Source organism: Copidosoma floridanum, unplaced genomic scaffold (assembly GCF_036245765.1).
Source record: "Copidosoma floridanum isolate Cflo_tuat_1 unplaced genomic scaffold, Cflo_Japanese_pri ptg000030l, whole genome shotgun sequence".
In the NCBI taxonomy this organism is placed as follows: domain Eukaryota; kingdom Metazoa; phylum Arthropoda; class Insecta; order Hymenoptera; family Encyrtidae; genus Copidosoma; species Copidosoma floridanum.
The window spans coordinates 11,425,104-11,450,524 of record NW_028321907.1 but is presented as its reverse complement, the minus strand read 5'-3'; the positions used below and the strand labels follow the sequence as shown (position 1 = coordinate 11,450,524).

The 25,421-nt window shown below is 37.5% G+C and overlaps 1 protein-coding gene across 1 annotated transcript in view; it reads right to left on the bottom strand.

Moving 5' to 3' along the window:
* Positions 1-247: 247 nt before the first annotated feature.
* The window catches only part of Scp2 (Sarcoplasmic calcium-binding protein 2), a 71,651-nt gene continuing 46,477 nt past the window's right edge, over positions 248-25,421 (bottom strand). Inside the window, exons 2-7 of the mRNA XM_014349333.3 lie at positions 18,639-18,706; positions 4,939-4,991; positions 4,724-4,843; positions 3,523-3,637; positions 1,798-1,895; positions 248-1,029 (exon numbers count right to left, since the gene is read on the bottom strand). Coding sequence (XP_014204819.2) covers positions 922-1,029; positions 1,798-1,895; positions 3,523-3,637; positions 4,724-4,843; positions 4,939-4,991; positions 18,639-18,696 — 552 coding nt within the window. The 5' untranslated portion in view covers positions 18,697-18,706 and the 3' untranslated portion in view covers positions 248-921. The remainder of the gene's footprint in view (positions 1,030-1,797; positions 1,896-3,522; positions 3,638-4,723; positions 4,844-4,938; positions 4,992-18,638; positions 18,707-25,421) is intronic.

Below are 25,421 nucleotides of genomic sequence, written 5' to 3'. Positions count from 1 at the left end.
TCATCTCTCACTCCAAAAGATATGTTGGTACTATTGTTACAAGAAAAATCTCACCTTTTATTTTTCTGGAGTAAAAATAAATTCTTTATTTTCCCTTTGGTTTTCCTTTTTCTCCAAGTCTGCTGGCTTTTATAATAGCGATTTACAACTTCAAGTGCTTGCATTCCCCACACGACAGTAAATTTCGTAACGAATATACATGAAACATCAAAATGAACGCGACAATACACTGGTCGATGTTTTTCCATTGTTTTTTTTTTTAGATTCACATATCGATACGACAAAAGACAAGGAACATCGATACAGATTTTATACGATGCTGTTCCACAAATTTTTGCTTGGAAAGTTAACGAACGAGAGCTCAGAAACAATCGTAACGAAGAAAATACCAAACTCACATAAAAAGAAAACAATACCAACCAAAGTGAAAAAAAAGTAACTTTAAAGTAGCATAAAATTCATCGGTTGCGCAAAAAAAAGCTGGGAAGGAGAGCATAAGATTATTTTTTGTTTTTTTTGGAAATGGCAATGCAACATCGGCAACAGCCGACTCGCGCTTTCGACGCGAATGGCCGACCCAAACATATTTTCTCTGTTCTATTGACTTAGCTCCCCTGCACAACATTATTGACTATTCTGGCCTCTATACTTTTAGTACAACAGCTTCAAAACGCTCGTTCGCGCTATTTTCTCGAGTCTCGTTCAACAATCGTCGCCTGGAACGTACTTACGTTCTTTCTTTTGATTCTTCCCGCCTGAGATGTGCAAGTCTGTTTTTAATTGATATTATTTATAATTTTTTCTTTTTTTTTTTTTTTTTTTTTTTTTAATGGTAATTTTACAATTTTTTTATCTTCAATCATTACGCAATGATCTCATGTGTGAGTGTGTGTTATCACTTTGGTAAGGGTCCGGTGGCTCTTAGTAGGGCATCTTCCCGAAGACGAAGTTGCCGGGCGTGCTTGGGTCGTCCGATGAAAAGAACTGCTGCCAGAGCTTTTCGAATTTCGGGCGCGTTATCTCGTCTCCCTGGAAAATACGCAGATCAGAGATGAGAGTGATGAATGAGATTTTTCCAAGTATCTTCGATCAAACGACAACTTCGACAAAGCTATCGCGCGATACGAGAATCATTAAGGTCCCAACTTTACACAACAATCGGAAGGAAACACAGCACCGAGTGACGAACAATCGATCAGCTCTTGAGAGACGGTACGGCTGTACGACAAAGTTTAAGCGGCACAGCGTCCACGGAAAGACCGAGAGGTCTTCAGGTGGAATGCTTCTTCCAACGATTGTTCGAAACTCGAGCGAGAGGGGTCTATTTATGACCATCGCTAGGATCTACGTCTACGAGTGGTTTTACAAACAAACTATCTTCTGTTTATTAAAAAAATAAGGTTAACAGTGTGCACGTAGTTTAAAAAAAAATGTTTCTTCACCTTTGTAAAAATGATTACGAAAAAAACCACGAACCATATCTTTTTTTTTCAACTCACAGGACTTTTTCATTATAATTTATTCTCTAAAGCTCATAAACGAAGGACGTAATAATATCAATAGTTGTACGATTTTATTTATTAGTTACGAATCGTATTTTTACTAACTCGTCGAACACATAATGTATACCGTTGGCTAAGAAAAATCAGTGTAGACCCCGTAAAAAAAGAATTTAAATAAAAAACATGTTTGAACTAATGATTTTCAGTGGAAGCGCTCCTGCACTCGGCTCCATTAATCATCGAAAGCTCAGCGAACATGATGTAGAGTATATGTATAGGGTGCACGTAAACTTACAACTTGGAGCTTCTTGAAAGCATCCTTCGACTCGGTCTCCTCGACGCCATAGGTTTTGCACACCTGGCTGAACTCTGCCTCGTCGATCGAGCCGTCACCTGTGGGAGCACAAATCGTTTGTTTCACATAAACATTGCAAGAATATCGATCGCTAGCCCTACCCCGGTCTAATACCTCCCGGGATCTAGTGTAATCCCCGGGGATCAAAAGTTGAGGCAATGTCGGTGTTTGCGAGCTACGAAATTTGGATTATAGTTTTGCTAGTCTACCAGAATTATGTTATACGAGAATTGCGTTACTCTCGGTCACACGTTTCTCGTTTCACGTTACAAAGGGAGTCCAAAATTTGTGCCTTATTTTCAATGTTTTACGTTGGTGTTTGACGTTCGTTGTTTCCGTACATAGATATTACTGAATGAAAGTCAAATACTACATGAATATTATTTGTCATTTGATACTCAATATTTAAACTTTTTTTAACATTTTTTTTTTAATAGTATTTCAATTCGAGGACTAAATGTCAGCAAATTTAGAGGTGATACGTTTGAAATTGGATACTCGTGCATTAAAGCAAATACGAGCATAAGCACGAGCGTGAATATCGGTTTTTCATTTTCAATTAATTACGGCGCACTTTGCGCTACGAGTAAGCAGAATTTAATAATAATACCTACGCTTTTAATGATAAATAATACACTGAGTTCATTAGCTTGATAAACTGAAATATCAAAATATATCAATGAATAGAGGTCTTATTTTTTTGAGAAAAATATAACCACGTTACAAGTTTTATTTTTCCTCAAAGTAAAAGTTTTTTTTTTTTACTGTACCTGGCAAAAAAATAAAAATCCGAATTTATTCGTAATGAATAGTACTTTAAGTCAAGTTACTAACAATAATTTCATTTTAACGATCGTTATTTTCTTTTAATATACTCTCAGCTACTTATTCAAAAGCTGAAAACGTATTTCAAAATATAACTAAGCCGATTTACATTTTCATTACAGTTGAATATTCAAAAGTGAAGAGTAAAGAGGTATTAGATGTTTAATTAAAAGTCATTCATGTAAAATCTACTCTAGCGCTTTGGGTATTTATTTAGGATCGTTCGACGATGTTTCATTTTACTTTTTTGATTTCCTTCTCTATATTTATTAAATCATATTCATACAATAAAATTAAAAAAAAACCTTTAGGCTTGTTCTAACGTGAATTGTATTACCAGACCTGATGACAAACTGAAATAGTCGTAACCAGCGGATCATAATTATAGTTTCCAATGCGATGATCAAATAATCATCTCCCGGAGCGTATCCATCTACTTCGATTAAATAATACTTCGTTGTAATTTTAAAGCTTCGATGAAGTAATATAAAATAAACTGAACGGATTACGATGTATCATTAAAAATCGATTATTTTTTTCAGAATCACATCAAACCCGATCGTCATAGTAAGAGTAATTGGAGGAATTATTGTGGTTGGTCCAGTTATTGCGGAGCTTCTAAATACAATTTTTCAAAAATAATTAAATGGTATCTAAATTAAAAAAGGTTCATAGACTTTTGATAATTCTAGAATCGTTAAAAAAAAATGTTTGATTGATCAGTTGATGGTTCAATGCAAGTGAAAAATTCAATAATGTACCTCCAGATATCCCATACGAGGGTGGCATCGATATGCGAACAGGATATAGCGATAATATTGTCGTAGAGCAAAAACTCACCAGAAACGTCCTCGATGTCGAACACGAGATTCATGTAGGTCTGCTGCCACTCGACCGCGTTGTCCGGGCTCTTGACGTACTCCTCCCACATCGAGTACCATTCCTCTCGGGTGATCTGCAGGGCATAATCCAACTCTCAATCATCATCATCGCCATCCATTATTTTACACGATTTAACGCTTCTGTGCAAAAATAAATAAGAATTGAAAAAAAAGGAAAAAAAATACGTCAGTGCTTCGTTCTCGCGTTGTCCTCTCTTTTGCGTATAAACATCAATACGACGGCAATGTGGAGCACTCAACCACTCGATTGACTCGAAGCTTCCAGACAAATGACTCATGTAAATAAGGGAGCGCGAGAGCTCTTCGCGACGGACGTGTTTCTTCAAGACTCGAAACGTACCCTGTTTGATGGCCTTTGAACTGGATTCGCTTCGGCGTTATTTGCCGTAACAAATGTCGTTTCCAGTGAAAACACGCGATCTACGCTTGCGAAGGTGCGAATTCACGCCCGAACGCTTTTTGCGATGACCAAGGGCTGTGGTGGTTTTGACGTGGGATTGGATGGGGTCCAAAGACGACGGCGTGCAGGATAAGTTATATTTTTGGTTTGATGTGCCGCGTCGAAAATGTCTCATTTCTTTGCCAGAATGATATCGTCTTTATGAAAATATAATACGGAAATATTTGTTTTTGCACGAATGGAGAATCCATCTAAGGGAAATTTTCATAAAATTAGGTACTCTGGCGTCTACGATGAACTTCGTGAATCATACACGATCCACAGTAATGGGTAAAACTGGAAGTTTGCCGTTATGATTCAGAAAGTAAGGGAACTTTTGTATCAAGTTAAATATCAAAGTGTGTACCCAGCACGTTATAAGAGTAACACTTGATTGTTCTTACACAGATACGTTTTCATATAAGTAATGAGAAAAAATGTATGACTGGTGAGTTTACTGATATTTTAGTTTCACAAGCAAACTAATTGGAAAAAAAGTCCTAAACTATGCATTTGGTGAGCACACTGACTATGTAATGAGAAATGTCGTCTGAAGTTATTTTTTATCAACATAAAAATGACTTTTCAATAACCGGTTTCGGAGTACAATATTTATCTTTGTTTAGAACTACGTTGATCCAACGAATCGATCAATACAAGCATCAATAATAGCAGGTCTAAAAAAATTTTTAAAACACACCTGGCCGTCGTTATCAGCATCAGCGCCCTGCTGAAGTCCGTTCCAGACTTTGTTCATCGTCTCCTTGACGTACGTATATCTTGGGTTGCCGTTACTCCAGCCTCTCGCTTCGCAGATTTTCTGACGAGTACGAACAAGGGGGGGAGACATTTTATTTGATTATTCACCGCTTGTGCCGCAGTTTGATGCCGCATATTGTGCAAAGCGAGACTCACCTGTACCGCCAAATCGAAATCTTTTATGTCGATCGACCCGCTCTGGTTGACATCTGGAAAGAGAGAAAATTACGTGTGAATGATGGGTTTTACTTTTTTTCCTCTTTCTTCCATTTCATCTAAAAAATCGACCGTTCCGGGGTAGGGAATGGAAAATCTAATCGTTACTTTTCCTGAGAATCCATTCATATTTCAACTTTCTAGGCCGTACGAGAACATTTATCGTCACGAGATAGAGTTGAGCACTCTAATGGAGTTTTCTCGAAAAGTTAATTGAAAAATCTTTAAAAACATCCCTCAGTATTTCGTATAATTTAATTTTCGTTTGAATGATTTACTTTCTAAAAACTCTCCATATCAACTTAATTTTTAGTCTTTAAGGTTTTTTTATGAGCTTTTTTTTCTTAACATCAAAATTATTTTAATCCTCTTACTTTTCTGACGTAAAAAAATACTTTCTAATTGCAATAATTATATTGAAATGGGCCAAAGCAAGGTTATTTTTTAAGTTACTCGGAATCGCAAAAAAATTTAAGGTTGTAAGTTGCGATACTAATCTTAATCGACTTTCCTCGTATCTTTTCCAGCCAGTAGTGGGAAAAATAAAATACAGGATTTCGACTTTTACTCCGAACTTTTTTTTCTTCTTCTTTTTCTCTCTGTTGAGCAGAAAAAGTTCGAAGGATCAAAAAATGAAATTTTTTTAGAAGAAATTCGGTGATATCCTTTTTCAAAAGCTTTGTGAATTTTGCAATAAAATCATCGAGACTTGCTCCAGATTTTTTCTCAAGAGTTCTTTCACTTATAGAATTTTCTCTCTACATCTCTCGTATTTTATCTTGAGGGGAAAAAAAAAAGCAAAACTCAAAAAGCCATGACTAGACGCGTATAGTAGCTCCATTAATCCTGAGCCAATAGTACCTTTTTTTCCTTCTCCTTCCCAAGGAATCTTGTGAGCATTAGCTCATCCCTGCTGTATTCACACGATAAATTGAAGGTCATTTATTTATTTATTTTTTTTTTTCACCACCTTTCAGTAGATTTTTTTACACCTACCTAGTGCAGATGACGGTCAACATGAATTTAGTGTGGGCACGATGAAGGCGGAATAATAAATGCAAGTCACTCTTGGCCGTGTATAGTATAAAGGCTCATGGCGATTTTACGAGGGTGGCCGAGCGGTTCAGGCTTGGTTAAATCTAAATGCTGATGCGGTCAACGGATAAGATCTTAATTCTGGTGAGTCCACGCGACCAGAGCATGTGTGTGTGTCTTTACGTAAGTAGTGAAAGTTTAGGCCAAAAGTTGTTAGAGATTATGCGTTTTATAGCACGTCCCTCCCCTATAAACTTTTTACAAATCCAGAGAAACGCCGAGTTTTTCCGTGCTTTGGATGGGAAATAGCTTTGTGCGACAATTAATTTTCTGATTGTATACATCCAGAAATCAGATCAGATATATTCGAATCACTAGCAGCTGTTCGGAGGTTTTTTCTGATATATTGTGGATAATTATGTAGTTTAACAGTTCTAGTATATAAATTGAATGGTAATTTTTTGTTTTCTTACGTATTTACAGAATTTATATGGTACATAATATGAGATGGGTGTAAAGGTTTCGATACAATTCAATCAAACATAATTTATTTTTATATTACATTTTTCATTGATACACAACATCAAAAAAAAAAACAAACGCAATTTTTACATAAATAAATCAGACGGAAATAATTATAGGTTACAAAATTTAGTAGATAGGGTATGTATTTAATTTATCTTACTCTTCAAAAAGTGATTTCGGATTACAGTACAAACACTTCCACGATAAAAGCAATAATTGATATTAAGGTCCCAACAGACAACAATACAAGAAGTCGTGATAAAAAAAAGTTTTTGTATGTATCATCTTCGTACCGATTTATGAAAATTTTCGTCGTTAATTTTTTCAACCAATATGATTCTAAAATACCAGACTCAAAAATAGCACGAAAATTTTTTTCCATTGTCTCAGAGAATGGAAATCCTTTTTCTACGAGAAAAGCGAGTTGCAAATGCATAAATGTCGGTTTAGCTACCTTCATGACTCGCTTTCCATTCAAATACGCGTAAGTTTCGGCAATAGGCTCAGAGTATGATTTTGCTAACAAACAACCAGAACTAAAATTCTTCAATATATTCTCAATACATGTTTTGTATCCTTTAACATGATTTATTTGTAATGTTTTTCCAGATGCGTTTACATTCGAGGTTTCAATAAGTCTGTCGTCAGGATACGTCGAGAAAAACTTAATTCCAGAGTCGCGCAGCTCCTTAATTGTGTCATAGTTCATTTCTTCTTTGTTGAGTATGGTTTTCAAAAAGGTTGAATAAAACCCCAACGAAAAGTAATAAGATCCTAAAATTAATGTCACAATCATGATTTTATCAAAAATTCTCTTACGATTTGTGTTAACAGATTTTCCAAATAAAATTGTAATAGCATAATATATTTCAAATTTTTTCTCACTGGGGCTGAAATAATTAACAGCTGCTATAAAAAATCCTATAGTAGCTAATGCAATCAGTAAGTAAATTATTGTCTTTAACGGTACATCAAATTTTCGTCGATGTATAACTGGTACTAATGCAGCAACCCTATCGAATTCAAAAAATGGATACATCATGTGTGTTGTAAACTTAAAAATTTTTTGTAAAAAATGTGAAGTAGTATACGCTAGAATTATATTCGATTCTCTTTTTTCCAACTTTTCCGCGGAATAATTTAAAAATGTCGAAAATGACTCATTACCAATCTTGAAAGTTTCAAACTTATAAGAAAAATTCATTTTTTCTATTGCTATGAAAATCATAGGATATGTTAAGCGTACAGAATTAATCGATACTTTATTTTTACCATCCAAATCGATACTTCCAGGATCATCAGTTTTAAAGAGTGAATCATTGTTAGGAATGTAGTGATACGTTTCCATTTTGAGTGGGTATTTCTGAACGTTATGGCACTTACTAGGAAAAATAACTGTTTTGAAATTAAATTCATCCCTACGAAACGCATTTAGGAATGGATCAAAAGAATTAATAAATACACTCGATGGATTCGACAGAGAAGTAAATGTACGTTTCACGTTTGTGTTCTGGAGTACTTCCATCACAGAAAAATCAAGAAAATTTTGCTCCCAGGCAAACCTCAAGATGTTTTCCATAGCACTGGTGGATTTTTCTACAGATTTGTATAACACTAAACACTGTGGTCGTGGCGTTACAGGTGCAATGTCGACAATATGATTGACAAAACGCTGCAGTCGTGTGTCACTGTCATTGTTGTCGTTTGACTCTTTGCATAATATGAGGTAGAGCAGCACTTTTCGGGGGTGTGTAAACTCCGACAAACATAGCGACTGATTTTGCGAGTCTGAAATATCAAATGTGACAACGGAAACTCTTTTGTTGTACAGAAAATGGAGGATATCCGTTTGCAGCTGAAAATCATTCCGACTGTCCGTGAGAACCACTACGCGATTAAATGTTAAATTTGATGCTATGGATTGGGCTAGTGCTTCCAGCTGATTTTGCTGGATTGTACACTTTGCGGTTTGTAGAGATGTAACAACGAAAATAAACAGTTTGTGAAAAAGCAACATGTTTGTACGGTCACTTTCGACTCACTGGTACGATAAGTAAACATCCAATATCGACGAACGAAAATTATTTCGTAGTAGTGATATTTATCTTGACAACCGAATCTATTTATTATTGAAAGTATACTATACTAATGTAACTGTATATCGATCAACGAAAATTATTTCGGTTTTGTTACACAGACCTTGGAAAAAAACTTGTATAATTCAAAGTGTATTGTATTTATGTACCCTCTAGTGTTGCAGTACATATCTATTGATTTTTGCATTTACTTTATTTAATATACCATTTCATTTTCTTACTGCAACATGAGACGGTACATTAATACAATACACTTTGAATTATACAAGTTTTTTCCCAAGATGTATGTAACAAAACCGAAATAATTTTCGTTGATATAAATACATATATTGAGTTTTTTTATATACGTCCCAGTACAATATATTGCATAAAGTTCAAATAAAATTAAATGAATGAGTTTTATATATACATTTAGTATTTAAATTACACGTTTATTGCAAAACAATAAAATTTTTAATAATTTTCACGATTGTTTTGATAAATCTATAAAATAGAATAAATGTTTTCTGAAAATTTAGTCTCCAAATTAAAGAAGACAGTCTTATTTTACCGCCCTAAAAGATTATAAGATGGTCCTTATAATTTTCCGGTGACACTAATCCGAAGACCAGTGTCTCCTTTTACAATCTCTTCACGCGCCATCAATTTATAATTGGCCGGATCTACAATCTTCGCAATGTTCATTAGGTATGTCCTCTATATATACGAAATCACCCATAAACCTCACACGGCAATACACATTTCCATCATAAGCTCACCACGAAAATGAAAAAAAAACCCTAGTCATCGTTCAAAGCCAGGGAAAAAGGGAATACCATAAAAAAGGGAGGCAAATAGCATACACAGATCCGCGTCTTTGTCGTTTCGTTTATTTTTTTATTTATTTTTTTCAATCTGCCAATAAAACTCGGTCTCTAAATCGCGTGACGTATAATAGGCAAGGAGCCTCTAGCCGCTCGTGAATCTGGATCTGATGCTCGGGTATATATACGGACGTATAACTCTGGATTTGTCAGGACGTGCAGAGCGAAGGACGTAGTATAACAGCAGTGGCCAGGCGACGGTAGCGTTTTATCGCTCCACTTGGACGAGAAGGGCCGTATACGTATATATACCAGCGAAGAGGTGCGCCCAAAGGATAAAGGAGGAGAGAGAACCCTTCGCGACCGTCGCCGTCGTCGTGGAGAGATAAAGATGCGGAATAGAAAAAAGGGAGGTGTAAGCGAAACACTGCGCACTTACGGTTCCGCTGCTGTGCTGTTTTTGCCAGTCTGCCGGGAAGATAATTTTTTACGGTCGGCGAGGAGTGGCCTTTGCAATCGCACTGGTTCGAGTGGCGGGTATCTTATTTGTGGTCTATCAGGGTGATTTTCAATATTATTTGGAAACCAGACAAAAATAATAACATTATTCTGTAATTTGGATCATTTTTTCACAAAAGGTTATTTTTTGTGGTGAACAAAAGAAAATTGCTGAAGATACGAGGATCGTAGATTACGATCCGAAAGTCACAAAAGACCTTGTACAATTTGATAATGGAAAACACGTTTTTGTTCGCGGGCGAATGAGTTACCTTGCTGGCGCATTTATTTAATTTAAATGTTCTATGGCGTCTGTGATGAAACGATTGCGATAACGCGTCCTTTTGAAACCTGCCAAGAGCAAGTAGTAGGGAATTGTGTAGTGAGAATGATAATGTATACAACCTGTATTTATAACTTTGCAAATAGAATCAGATATATATATATATATATGAGCGCGCGGTGGCTTGGTCGGCTAGGTCGTGGATTGGCACGCGGGAGACCGTGGTTCGATTCCCGGCCAGTGCGACTTTACGGGCAAGTACCTCTGTGAGTCTCACATGTGCTTTTTCACCACGCAATGCTCCTCGAGGAGGGTTTAGGCGACCTTCTCGCAGCAAATTTGCCTACTTCCCCCTACCCCCCTCCTAGTGATGGGAGGCCTCCCATCCCTCTTCCCTTCCTTCTCCCAAGTGCTAAGTGCCCATAGTAGTGCCCTTATTAAAAAGGAGCCGGACGTAGAGCACTATAATATAAAAAAAAAAAAAAAAAAAAAAAAAAATATATATATATATATATATATATATATATATATATCTTGGATAGGTGAGACGAAAACTATCATACAGCACTGGTTTGAGCAAAATTAATTTTTATTCGTTCGTTACATTGAGTTGATACGTAAGAGGGACACGACTGTTTATTATTATTATTTTTTTTTTAAGGTCTTTGTTCACTAGAGAGTTTCTACCAGAAAAAGGTTATCAGTGTCTCGATTGTACCGAGGCCTTGGCTCTATTGAATGCGACATCTGATTGACGAAGGACTTATCATCATTCACGTAACCGTACTTTATAAAGTGTATCCCGAGTATACTCTCAAGTAATTGAATAAGCGATACTTACCCCGAGGAAAATAAAATGTTATCTTTTGTTGTTAAATATAATTGTGGACAACACATAATTCATTTTTTTTTTTTTTTTTTTTTATAATTAAAATCTTTCAACAGTGTATTTTTTAGATTACGTTTTTCGAAGTTGTTCATGATGCTATGTTTTTCCAAATTGCGAGAAAATAGTTAATTCATAAAATAATGTGGTCAGATGACGGGTTTCCATCCCATAGTCAAAACATTTTTTCCCGGTGTAAGTTTTTTTGATAAAAATTATCACATCATTATCATGATAAATACACCGTTGAAAAAAAAATTTTTTCATTTATTTTCCTGCAAGTAAACAAAGGATGCGCGCGATAATACCTCGAGCGACCTCAGCTTCTTAACAGAAGCGCGCGGCTGGCACGAAAATTGCTTACGCGAAGCTTCAATAAATTAATACTGTCTTGCCGACAAAGAGAAAAAGCTCGTGAGGGTATACACACGCACACAATGCAGTGCAAAAGCTTTGATGTGCTAAAAAAGAAGTGTATAGGACGGAGCGACGGTCCGAGCTGTGCCTTGTATATTACCCAAGAGAAGCTTCTCAAGTGGGCGCTGTAAGATCCGGCGAGCCTTGACTTACCGTCACCTCTCCGAGTATTGCCTATACCTACATACACACGCGCATAGCTACATTATACATACGCTTGCAACGGCGACGTGCCTATACAGTCCATAAGGGTGCACGATAGCGAAGGGAAACAGGGTTAATGCCACGAGCACATCTGAGCCAGCCTCTTCTATATTAATACCGCATGAAGAGTGTGTGAATGGTAACGTGCTCGCGGTTGCGGAAAGCCCGAGAGCAAAAGCTCCCCTGTGCTACACTTGAGGGTACGTATAGGAAGATGATCGGCTGTAATGGGCGAGCTCAGCTCGGGTTTTAATGTATAAGACCGATGATTACGCATCCCCTTTGCACCCCCCCTCCCCCGAAGGAGCGATTGAAGTTTAAGAGGTCGTATCCGGCTTTGCTCTCTCCGTACTCATTACCCGTGCCTTCGTTCGTAATCGAGTTTTGGTACTTTATTTTTCCTTTTGGGGGGTTTATTGTTGTTTCAAGCGGTTTTCTTCCATCAGCGGTGTTAATATATATATATATATATATATATTTTTTTTTCAACAACTTCTCGTTTTTTCAGGCTCATCGGTTGGTTTTACGAAATTTAAACAAAAGTTTTCGATGGCTTGCAAACATAGGGCGAGGGAAGGAGTGCCAAGACGCAGAAGGGCGAATTGAGGAAAAAGAGAAAAAAAAGGGCGAATCCGGACAAATATTGGAAGGAAAAGGAGAAAAAAAAAAAAAAAAACTTGACTCTTTTATTCAGTTCGGTAAACTTTGAAATTCGTTTTATTCATTGAACGCAGGCGAGTGAATATGTATTTAAAAGGTCATATTAATTGAGAATTATAAATGAAGGATAGCAGTGATTGAAAAATGAGAGGTGCGCTCAATAAGATTATTAAACCTTCGAGGAATGTATAGGTAGGATTGGTGCGATCGTGGGGTCGACCGATTTATCAAATTATCAAAGGTACAGTCGACCAACACCTTTTATTAGATCTCGGAAAAATGGCTCCCAGAAAGTAAAAAAAAATTGACACGGTGTGCTTAAATTTTTTGTTTGCTTAAAAAATTAAAAATCAAGATTGATAATATTACGGTGGATTCCGATTGTTTTTAAAAACGATCGGTTGTGCGCTTTGTAGTTTCGATGAGAAATTTTTTTATAATTTTAAATGTTTTAAAATAGCTGTCATTTCATGACTTTTTGAAAAAACCTTGATGTATTGTATTGTTCCTGTAAAATGTACAAGATTAAATTCATTTGTCATAGAATCTCCTCTTTAATTATTCCCCTATGAACTAAAAAAAAAAAAAAAATATATTCCCCTTCTTGCATAACCATTACAACAATCCAGCCACTCCCAACGAGTTCATTTGACAAAACCCAAACGCACAACTGCATTCACCCCCTCGGTAATTTTTCAACCCCATTCCTCCCAGCCTCCTCGATCGCATTATAAATAGCCCAGCCTTGGAATCTGCAAAATGCCAGCGCAAGCTCTCTCCACGCACACACACGCTCTTTTTTCTCTCCTTGAAGAAAATCCGAGGCGGGGGAAGCGTATCATCGTCAATCTGCTCTGCGCGGTATAAGGGCGCGCTTGTTGGCACGCGCTGTCGAGCTGATAAATCAAGGAGACTCTCGGATTAAAATTTATTTTTATAACCGGCTCTTGCACGTGTCTCTTCCTCCCGTCCCACTCCTGCCGCCTCGTTGAGCAGTGGCGGTAAAAAGAAAGTGCAAAGAGCGATCGTACGAACGATTATTCACACAGCCCGAGGCCCCCTCCCCCTCTCTCTCTCTCTGTGTTCCTCGAAAGCGAAAAAAAAGAGCATCGCGCGCACAGAAGGAGGTGGATGGAAAAATCAATCGGTAGCCGAGGTGGGAGGAATATATTTAAAATTACAAGCCACCGGGAAGCGACGCCTCTGCTGCTAAGGCCGCGGGGCCTTTGGCGCTCTTCCACACGCGACGTATACGCGTATACCTATGTGGTTGTCATCCGACTAGGGCTCCCTGGAACAGTGCGCGTCAAAGGGGTACGGGGCTGAAGAAAGCCGCCTACTCCTGGATGATAATGACGACTAGGCGGGGGCCAAGGGGAGTATGGTATGTATGTACACACGTACCTACAGTGGTAGGGCTAATGAGGAGGCTTGGTTTTACGTAACCGCGAGCAACCGATGAGCTGTTGGTTTTGTCCGCTTGTGCGTTTAGAGCAGGGGGGTGGGGGTGTGTGGAAGCTTTTGATCTTGCACTCGGGATGTTGTGAGGTCGACGGTAAGGTAGCCTTCCCCGGGTCAAGGTAACAATGTGTAGAGCTATTGCGTGGGTGTATCGTGTTTTACGCTCTTTAGTCGGCTGATAGGTATGTAAATGATAAAAAAATTGAATTTTGGTTTAAAAAAAGGTTGCTTGTTCAGTCAATATGGGTAGAAAGATGCTGCATTTTTAGTGTTTTTTTTTTTCATCCCACTTTTCACAGAGTGATTGCTTATTGCTGTTTGTGCGATACTGTGTCGACACTACGATACTTTAGAAACAAAAAAATAGTATTCAAGTAATCACGTTGTTGTCCAGAGACCGTAGTAGCACCTTTTTACACGAAATTCTAAACCATGATGACTTGATGTAAAAACAGGAACATTCTATTTTTAGGTAAATAAAGTCTCAAGTCGTCTTTTTTAAGGTTTATGGGTGTTACTTGGTTCTATGAGAGTCACTAAAAAACTGCGTAAGGAGTTTTTTTACCTTACTATCAATAAAAAATCATCAGACCTGTGTAAATTTCCTCCACGACCTGAGTAAAAAAATTTTTAATTCACTGACAAATTTATGAGTCTTAAGTTGCAAGCATATTTATTTGTTATTGACAAGATTTTCAAAGTACGAAATTTAAGAACAGGCATTAATATAAATTAACACCTCGTAGAGTGAACAAAAAACAATATAAATATATTTTACTTTCCCAAGAAATATATTATCCATTTAACACTTCAAAAAATTGGTGATACAAAAGTAAAGTTGATCAACTTCTTCTGATAATGGGCTCCAATTTAATCCACACAAAATATTCTGCCATAAGTGAGAGTTTTTTTAACATAGTTTATTTATTGTCTCGCAAGGATATAAAAAACGTTAAGAGTATTTTTTGTCTTTTTTGTGCTTAAAGCTCGTGACATAGTTTGTTTAAGTATAAAAATGATGTAAAATATAAACCACACAATTATTACACATTCGACTCTCTAATTGATCTCAAACATGAGACACTTAACTCATTATGGAATTAACTCAAGAAAAATCTTTTGAACGAAGGTAAAGAGTTTATTTTAATTTGAAACAGATTTTTAGAATTTTTTAAAACTTTTGTTATTGTATTATTTTATGCTCAACAGACTTCTATCGTCCGGTATCATATGCATGCGAACATTTTACTTTGCAGTGTGTTGGTTTCAAGGAGTAGGTTCTTAATATTAAAATAGGTTGTAAAATAGGTTCTCATGTGATTAAACAACGAAAATTTATTTTACTTTCACACTTAATATTTTATTAAAACAAGACACTTGTAGTCAAATAAAATACACTTTTTAAAAAAAAATTCGTGTAAATCTGTTAGAAAAAAATATAAGGCATGAGTTACATTTTTTTTTTAATTTTTAAAAAGCTTTACAATCACCACAGATTACAGTAAAAACACTTCCACAATAAAAGCAACAACTGATACCAAGGTACCAGCTGACAATATTATGAATAGTCGTGATTTAAATAACTCTTTATATGCTTTGTCTTCATCTCCTTTAACCTGAATTTTTTTTATAAAACCGGTTGTCCAATATGAATTTAAAATACCAGACTCGAAGATAGTGATGAATTTTTTCTCCATTTGTTCAGAGAATGGAAATCCTTTTTCAACGGCCAACATTAATTGAAAGTTTTTAAATGTTGGCTTAGCTACTTTCATGACTCGTTTTCCTTGATAATCAATATATGTATTAGCGATTGACTGAACATCAGATCGTAACAATAAACAACCGGAAGAAAAATCTACGACTATTTTCTGAATACAATCTGAGAAAGAATTAGTATCATTTATTTCTAATTTAATGTTGGATGCGTTTTTGTTTGTGGTATCAAAAAGTTGTTTCTTAGAATGTGGGGAAAAAAATTTAATTTTAGACTCGCGCAATTCCTCAATGGTGTCGTAGTTCATTTCTTCTCTGTTGAGTATTGTTTTCAAAAATATTGAATAAAATCCCAATGAAAAGTAATAAGATGCTAAAATTAATGTCACAATCATGATTTTATCAAACATTCTCTTACGATTTGTGTTAACAGATTTTCCAAATAAAATTGTAATAGCATAATATATTTCAAATTTTTTCTCACTGTGGTCAAAGTAATTGACAGCTATTATAAAGACACCTACAGTAGTGAGGATAATAAGTAAATACATTACTATTTCATATGGAATATTTAATTCTCGTTGATATTTAATTGGTACCAATGCAGCAACACCTGTAAACCCAAAACTTGGAAACATAACGTGCACTGGTGAGGTATCGAATAATTCATGATAATCTTGCGTGGTAAAATACGCTAGTATTACATGTGTTTCTTGGCTTTCCAAATTTTTCACGGAATAATAAAAAAAGTCAACAATCGACTCATTGGTAATGTTATAAATTTTAAACTGATAGGAAAAATTCATTTTATCCGTTGCTGTGAAAATCATAGGATGTTTGAATCGTACTCGCTCCATAGATACTTTATTTTCGGCATCGAAATCAATACTTCCGGGCTCACCTTCATTGTAGAGTGAATTATTATCGAGAATGTAGTGATACGTTTCCATTTTGAGTGGGTATTTTTGAACGTTATGGCACTTACTAGGAAAAATAACTGTTTTGAAATTAAATTCATCCCTACGAAACGCATTTAGGAATGGATCAAAAGAATTAATAAATACACTCGATGGATTCGCCAGAGAAGTAAATGTACGTTTCACGTTTGTGTTCTGGAGTACTTCCATCACAGAAAAATCAAGAAAATTTTGCTCCCAGGCAAACCTCAAGATGTTTTCCATAGCACTGGTGGATTTTTCTACAGATTTGTATAACACTAAACACTGTGGTCGTGGCGTTACAGGTGCAATGTCGACAATATGATTGACAAAACGCTGCAGTCGTGTGTCACTGTCATTGTTGTCGTTTGACTCTTTGCATAATATGAGGTAGAGCAGCACTTTTCGGGGGTGTGTAAACTCCGACAAACATAGCGACTGATTTTGCGAGTCCGAAATATCAAATGTGACAACGGAAACTCTTTTGTTGTACAGAAAATGGAGGATATCCGTTTGCAGCTGAAAATCATTCCGACTGTCCGTGAGAACCACTACGCGATTAAATGTTAAATTTGATGCTATGGATTGGGCTAGTGCTTCCAGCTGATTTTGCTGGATTGTACACTTTGCGGTTTGTAGAGATGCAACAACGAAAATAAACAGTTTGTGAAAAAGCAACATGTTTGTACGGTCACTTTCGACTCACTGGTACGATGAACAGAAATAATTTTGTGCTGTGAGATTTTATCTTGCCAAACAAAAAAAGGATGTAATATCGTAAAACGAAAACAAAAATACATATTTAATAAAGTAAGCCCAAAGATTTCATTAATGAAATGATTTTTATGTACATTTCTAGGACAATAAGTTTAGGGTAAAAAAGGTGACAAGGCACCTTATTCGAAAAAATGGGACAACTAAATTCGAAAGGAGGTTGATAAGAAATTACATGAAAGATGCTTTTCCAATTTCATTATCTTTTTATCTCAACATTATGATGGAATGGTCAGTTGTGTGTTAACTTTATTTCTTTCTCAAAAAAATAATATGATAATAGAAAATACCTTTCCCTAAAAATTTTTTGTATTCTATGTAATTATTATAATGTATTATATGTAAAAAAAAACATTTTCCGCCCTCGGGTGATTTTGGGAGGCTGGTACTTCCTCGGGCAAAAAAGCAGTTTTTCGATACTCGTTCGAAAGTCTCCTTTACGAATCTCGTTACGGACCTCGCCTTCAGCTCTCGGTTCGCAAACAAAGACTTTTCAAACTCGTAGGAAAACTACTATGTAATCAATACTATCTCATAATATTTCTAAATAACTAATTTATAAATTACCCAAAATTGAAATACACTACAACAAATAAGAGGCCTGTTCTGTTAAAAAACGTGGAGTTATCCACTTTGGCTTGAAAGAGTTCATTTTTCCCCTTTTTCCAGAATCGTTCCTGTAGTCAAACCGATTCACGAGAAAAAAGAAAAACCATCTGCCATTTATTCCTCTTTCAAGGTTCCGTTTCAAATAAAAAAAAGTAACCTATACATTCCTTCCAGCCACTTCTGCCTTTTACTTGTTTCCCTGGCTCTTCCTGACTCCACGATTACATTACCACCCCCGTGAACTTCCGATTTTCTCCTTTCTTCCCTCGAAACTAGAATCGCGCAGCGCTACATAATCCCACGCCACCGGATGCAGCAGGACTCTTCCGGTTATGCAAATTAATTTTCAAGCACACCACAACAGGGACGTCCTTTACTCCCAACTTTTTTGTTCTCTCGGTTCGTCTTCAACTTCAGGTATATTTTTTTTGCTCCCCCCACGTTTCCGTCATCGCTCCTTAAAATCCAGCGGTAAAACGAAAGAAGCGATAAAGCCGTCCTCTCTTTCTTTCTTTCCCTTTCCATTCCACACCCTGCTACAACACTCACCTGCTCGTATATATTCCAAGCTAGCTCTTTTTTTCCAACTTTAAGAGTTGTGATTTTTTATTTTATATTTATCGTTCTTGTACCTATTTTTTATTTTTTTGAAGGAAAAAGTAGAGTCGTAAAGCTGGGCCACGTCGGATCACGATTTTGCGAGTGCGGAGAAAGTAGAGAAGGTTGCACACTTACCGAAAAACGTGTTGAAGACGAAGAGAAGTTTCTTCTTTTGGAAGTCCGACAGCGGCATGGCTTGTGATCTGAAACATGAAAGAGGACAGTCTGCTGAGTAATGCTGCATCTTTGTATCCTATTTATGTGAGTTATTTTATGGCGAACTTATTTCTCCATTTTTTTGTTTGTTTTTTTTTTCTAAAAAGTAATGATAGTACAAAATATCTTTTCTAAATCGTTGCTATGAAAAAATGCTCGCCTTTCTCCTCGTGTAGATTTTTTTAATGAGGCGCAATACTCGATCTGCAATTATTACTGAACTTCATTGAAAGATAATCTTTTAATATCCCAACTAGATTGAAACGTAATCTTCAATGATAAAATGTAACAAAAGAAAACGGATAAGGTTTTAATTTTGTGAAGTTTACTTACACAAGAATTTTTCTACTGGAAGATTGTGAATATTGTAAATTTCCAAACGTCTAACACAATAAAATCCTAAATACTACTTTTTTTACAAGTCACACAATATTCCTAAAATCTGGTCCAACCACACTCCGATCGGCACAGCTCGTTCGAAAGCACTTATCCATACGTGCTGCAAGTCCGTAGACTAGATCGATCGAAAAGTTAAAACGGCGTGTCTATATGCTCGAGACAGAACCGGTGCTGATTTAGGCCCCTCTCGTTGTACTCCCTGGGGGTCACTTTTCCCGGGTGCCAAGTGCAGTCACACGCTCTCGAGCTGCACGCGCGACGAAAAGGCCGAGATATCGGAGCCAACGGGGAATCGATGCTCTCCTGCATGCGGTTTCCGATTGACCCTCCACCGTTCCATATGCATCGCTGGGTAATTTTCGACCTGCGCCTGTCGATTGTACCATTTTTTTTCTTTTTTTTTTTTTTTTTTTTTCATTCATCTCTCTGGTTCGCTCGCATCAGTTGCCCGGGGGCGAGGACATCTCGGGCATCAGATGTGAAAATCGAGCGCCGGGAATTAGAAGGCTCGGGTTAAAGGTGCTGGGACACTCGACGCCCCCGTGGTCTGCAATTTACGAACTCGCGTGTCGAGGGTTATTTTTAACTCGATTGCCGAGGGGAGCCTTTTTTCTCCACTGCGGCTTTGCGATGAGAGAAAAGTTGTGCTAAGCCCTTTTTTTTATTTGAGGTAGAAAGTTTCATGCACGTATTATTGAATTTACAGTGAGTAGTTTTTTTTTTATTTGATAAAAACAACTTTCATCCCGAGTTTGATGAGGAGCGGTTTCATACTCGAGGGAGAGTTTTGTAATTGGATGTGATTGCAGTATCGTTTGTTAACCTTTAGAGAGAGAATTCACTGAGATTTTTGAATTACTTTCTATGGGATGTATTTTTTTTTTTGCTTTAATCGAAGAAATGAGAAAACTGAGCTTCTTCGTGGAAGTTACATTGATTTTAGTATAATTTGTATAATTATTATAAATTCAGAGATGTGAAAAAAAAAAAAAAAAATATGTTCGTGATCTAAATGTTGTGGCCCATCTTAAAGAATGTATAATGTGAAAATCGTGTTCTTGGTATACGAGAATGGACGCGGGGAGGTCGAGGAAGCCCTTCTCTTCATCCTTTTGTCTCGTGACTACAGACCATCCTTGTAAGCACGGGTATGATTTTTATTAAAAACAGCTGATATTCGTACGATTTATTTATGCATGCAGATAAGAATCAGGGAATACTAAATACACCTGTATATTAAGGTGAATCAAATTACCACGTAGTTTAAAAAATATCCATGAAACTATACGTACAGGAACGAAAAGTCAATAGTAAAATCTGAAATTATTCATGCAAATGAGGAGTGTAGTCATAAAACACTGCGCGCGTAGTTTGTCGAAATTTCAATTTTTGAAGAGTTCAAACTGAAGAACCATTGCCCGAAAATTTTAATGTATTTCATGAGTAAGATAAAAAAAACAAAAAAGAAATAAAAAGAATTAAAAATCCAGTGACCCATTAAACGGAGGATAAAATTTTTCTTTCTATATTTCTTTTGTACTTGGCGTGTTTTTTACGGTGCCAAGAAAAAAAAACTTGTGCCTCGTCTAATAGTAGCAGCAATGCGGCGTAGGTACGATAAAAGCCACTGCCAGGAGATAGAATCTCTTGCCTTCTATTCTTCTCTTTCAACATTGTATAATATACTTGAGACGTGACAAAAAGAACCTTCTAATCCCATCATGACACTAAATTTTTTTGTTTTCATAGTGGTACTTTGTGCCAAAAACAATATCTACCCCTTTCCCTTGAAAGTTCCTTATTTTTATTTCGTCGTAAAAACAAAAATGACATCAACGTGATTCTCCTTTTAAAATTAAAGACAATAAAAAGTGCAGAGCCTTTGAGAGATTTTACAGGTCTATTAATTCGCATCCATGACTTCTTTAAACGAAACGTAGAGCGCAAAAAGAGCCACCTTCATCTCGGCTCAAGATCGCCCGTTTCCCTCTTATTACGAGCATCCCGAGGACACGTCGATGAGAAGCTGGAATTTCAGCGAAGAGCCTTCGTCGTTCGCTCGCTTTTTTTAAACTTAAAAAGTTTGATAACGAAGGAGATGAGTGTAAGTTGGGAATTTTTTTTTTTCTCATCTCTGCAGCCGTTCGTTTTCATTCAGTTTGTGTTTTGCGTCTCAGGATGGCATCCGTTTCGCGAGAAAGTTTCAGCGGAAAAACGGTCATAAAGAAGAGTTTTTGTCGATATCGACGGGCGTCGTGTCGATATCGGCACTTTTGCCATCACGAGGAATAGTTGAGTCTGCTCTGTTGTGGAAAAATTCAGTGGTTGGTACGTTTTATTTTTTTTTCAAAACGAAAACTCTTGTTGTTAATAATTCATGCATACGCTACCGAATATCAAAGTATATGGAAGTTTTATGACAGTAAATTTTTCACTTTAAAGACTAAGGCTTTGTTCAACGTCTTTGAACTTTTGAAAACAAGGTCATTGATGGACCTTCGTAGGACGTACCATAAATCATCAATTAATTCGATCCCTGCTCTTTTTTTTCCCACCTCTAGTCCGTTATTCAATGTTTTATCAACTCTCGATCCTCATCAATACGGATCTTGTTCGTTTTTCTATATAAACGTCAATGAGAAAGCAAAAAAAAGGTCCCGTGCCCCGCCGAGTAAATAACACCCTAAAACGCTTTACTTGGGAAACTACCGATCTCATCTCTATTGTGAAGTTTGCCGTAACTTTCGGGTCACCCATTACTTTGGAACGTATACGAATAAAGACACACGCGCGCACTACCCCTACACCAAAATATTGTCCTTTATTAACGCAATGTCATTCAATCCACCTCATGATCATACTTTGGTGCTTTTCTTAACTTGGTCAGTTCTTTGGTCAGATGATTGGGTAACGTGCTTTTTCAATAGCCATACAAAAATTGAACTCCCTAATCGTTCGGTCGTCACCGATAAATCAAGCTTCCATCCCTACGAAAGCTTCCACGAATCTTTCAACCTCATAGCTCCCAAAAGTTTCGGTCAATCGACCAATTTACCCACCAGCAGTAGCAAGCATCCTTGCAGCGTTGGTAAATAAAAAAAAAAAAAAAAAAAAAACATTTCATCACAAGACACGAAGGAACAGTCTCGCGGGACTTGTAGTTGTCGCTGTTGTCCTCGAATAAAACAAGAGCTGTGAAACGCTCTGCAGCACTAGGAAGAAGAGTGTATAAAATCTTGTGCGCGCCGCGGGAGTCCAATCTTGAACGTGCGCGAGGGGGAGGGTCATAACTCCCGCACCGTCCCTCGTTACGCCAGGGCGTTCGTTTATTACAGACGCGGTACGGGGCTTGGGGGGGGGGGGAAATAGTTTTTGGCATGATGCTTATACTCCGTAACGCGTATAGGTGGAAAGAGAGGATCTGCCGAGGGTAGGGGGTGAGAATCGTAGGTCAAGAGACGGTGGAAATGAAGCGGAGGGATTTTCCTTTTTTCCCCGCTATTCTGACAGATACGGCCTTAATAAAGCATGGGGGGGGGGTGTAGGTCAGGGAGGGGAAAGCAAAATAGCGGGGAGATTAATGCCGAGGGGGGAGGGGAAGCGACAAGTACGAGGCGTAAAAGTAAAGTGCGTCGGTGGCAGATACGGTCTCAATGACGGCGCTGGCCGAGACGATAAGGTCCTCTCTGATTCTAGTCGGATAGACGACGGACGGCGAGGCTTTGGATTTATTTTGTTTAGGGACACGAGCGGTAATGCCGTCGTTGGCACACGAACATGAGGGATCTTGGATTTGTTGTCCATTCTGGAGGTTTTGTTTGTTTGTTTTTGTTTTTCTTATACGGGAACACATTGTTGTTGAACTATTGTTTTGGTAGCCGGGCCATTGAACAACTTTCCGAACAAGCGCTGGCACGTCTCGGCTTACTACATTTTTGATAAAATTTTTCCATCCCCAGCAAGCGTAGTTCGTGTTCACGAGTAATAATATACTCAGCACGCGTCGCGTCGTTGTCTCTCCCCCTCGTGTCCTTAACACATAAGCTACACGCCGCTGTATTACTATTAAAATCGGCTTTGCTTTGGTATCCCGTGCCATGAGGGGCAAAGATGGGTTGTATTGGTACGTTCACCAATCTCTAGCGCTGCAGGATACTACAGCGCAACCTTAAAATCTTATCGACACGATGAAGAGCACAGTACTCCACTCGCGTGGATTTGAGAAAAAAAATGTGATTGCTATCGCCACTGGAGATTCTAAATGAGATCCTCTGCCAACGAGAAGACAACGAGCGAATGAAAAAAAAGTAGAGGGGGCCGAGAGTCTTTTTCGTTGCGTAGGTCAAGAAAACGAGAGAGTGGGATGCGATAAGGGCTTGTATTTGCGGGTGATGATGATGATGCAAGAAGGTGGAAGGGACGAGCCGTCAGGGCGTAATAAAGACACACTTACCCAGCTGTCTGCTGAATCGCCGAGAAGAGGCTCTTAAGGACTGATATATACAGAGCCGACGGCAATGCACTTGACGGAAATGAGAGTGTCTGTGCGTGCACGTATAGGTATCTTGTCATTCACAAAAACATCCATGGACTTAAATATAGGCTGAATTTTTTGATGCCCTACTTTCTCTTTTGGATGTAGGAACAATCGTCCTTCGCCTTATCGCTGGAACTGAGTTGGATTTTTTTTCTCTCTCTCTCTCGGTAAATACGTAGGGTGTCTTCTGTATGCCTACCGCCCTATTTGGCAGGGAATAATCCGTGCTATGTCAAAATTTGAATAAATACGTATTCTCATGCACAATCTCTATTGCTCGATTTGGTACTGTTGTTTTATTCAAATACCAAATAAGTCAATAATGATGAAGTTATGTGTATTAAAACTATCGATGGTATTAATAATAACAAGGGTATGGATAAATGATCGAGATATATTGTGATTGTCACTTGTTTTTTGAGGATAATTCCCTCGGAAATGCCATCGAGTAAATTAATTTTGGCTCACTCGCGTGCTTGGGTATACCAATTACCTAGATTTAACGCTTGATTTATCGAGCGTAGGCGAACGTGTATGCATACGTGTCGTAAAGACTTCGTCAAATCACAGCGCCTGCACGTGACGTTACAAACATACGAACGTGTTCTCGATGGCAAATTATTATACAATTTGTCAATAAATGCAAACACCGAACAATGATTTAAAAAAAATCTAAACTATAGATTTGAATTGTGAAATTTAAAATGTGAGAGTACAGTGAAAGAAAACTACAGCCACCAATTTTATTTTAAATCAAAGCCTCGAACAAGATACAATCTCCTACACTCCAGTCCTCTTGTCAAAGACACAAGCGGCCATACAGGGAGCATCCCTCCGTGAGTCAATTATCCCCGGAGCACACATCGGTATCTGTCTGTCTGACTGCATTATCCCCGAGCGAGTTAGCACCAACAATAATTACTCGTACCTGCTGTACGCGGGAGTTCGTAGCCCCGATTAGCACGATTTAACTCGGTACAGTGCTGATGTGCGATTGAATTTGTTTACTTCGCGATCGCTCACTCTGCCTGATAGGTACACACTTGTAAGTATTAATTGGCTGGTCAATTATGAGCACTATTAGATTTTAGGATACTGCACACATTTCTTGATTTTAGGTGACGAAAGAGAAAACAGATTTCATTAAGTACTTTAAAACTACTTAAACGGCATTGCCGAGTGTGGTGTCCTTAAAGCTGTTTGAATTGAGCAATGGAGATGTAGTGAATGAGTACCAGGTAATTGAAAAATTCACCACCCAATTAAAAAATTATCATACCATGCCACATACAACATGAAAGTCAGAACTGTCGAGCATTCCTTAAGGAGATATCCTACAACTGCTACGTACTTCACTCTCCAAGCTCACGATGTAGAAACGCATTCGCACAAGTGAGAAGCCCTTCAGCAGCAAAGCGTGTTTACGAGCCGTTGGTGCGCTTGGCCATCTCGAAGTGCACATGGGTATTCTGTGCACACACGTAGCTACTTTTCAGTTCTATATCTTTGGGAAGTTTATAGCCCAAAGCGATGTTCTTTCGGAGCGTTTGAACCTTCATGCATCAGGTGTTTTCTCATCTTCATCAACCTTTAACCGGTACGACGATTTTATAGCACACTTAAGCTGCTGTAGTGTACGTTAAAAAAACAAGACATTCAATGAATTTGTTACTTTAGCGGAGCACAGGTATTCTTTGGAATGCTGTTTCTGGTAGATTGAGAGGAAAAAAATACTTACACATTAATGGAACAAATAAAAAAAGTCT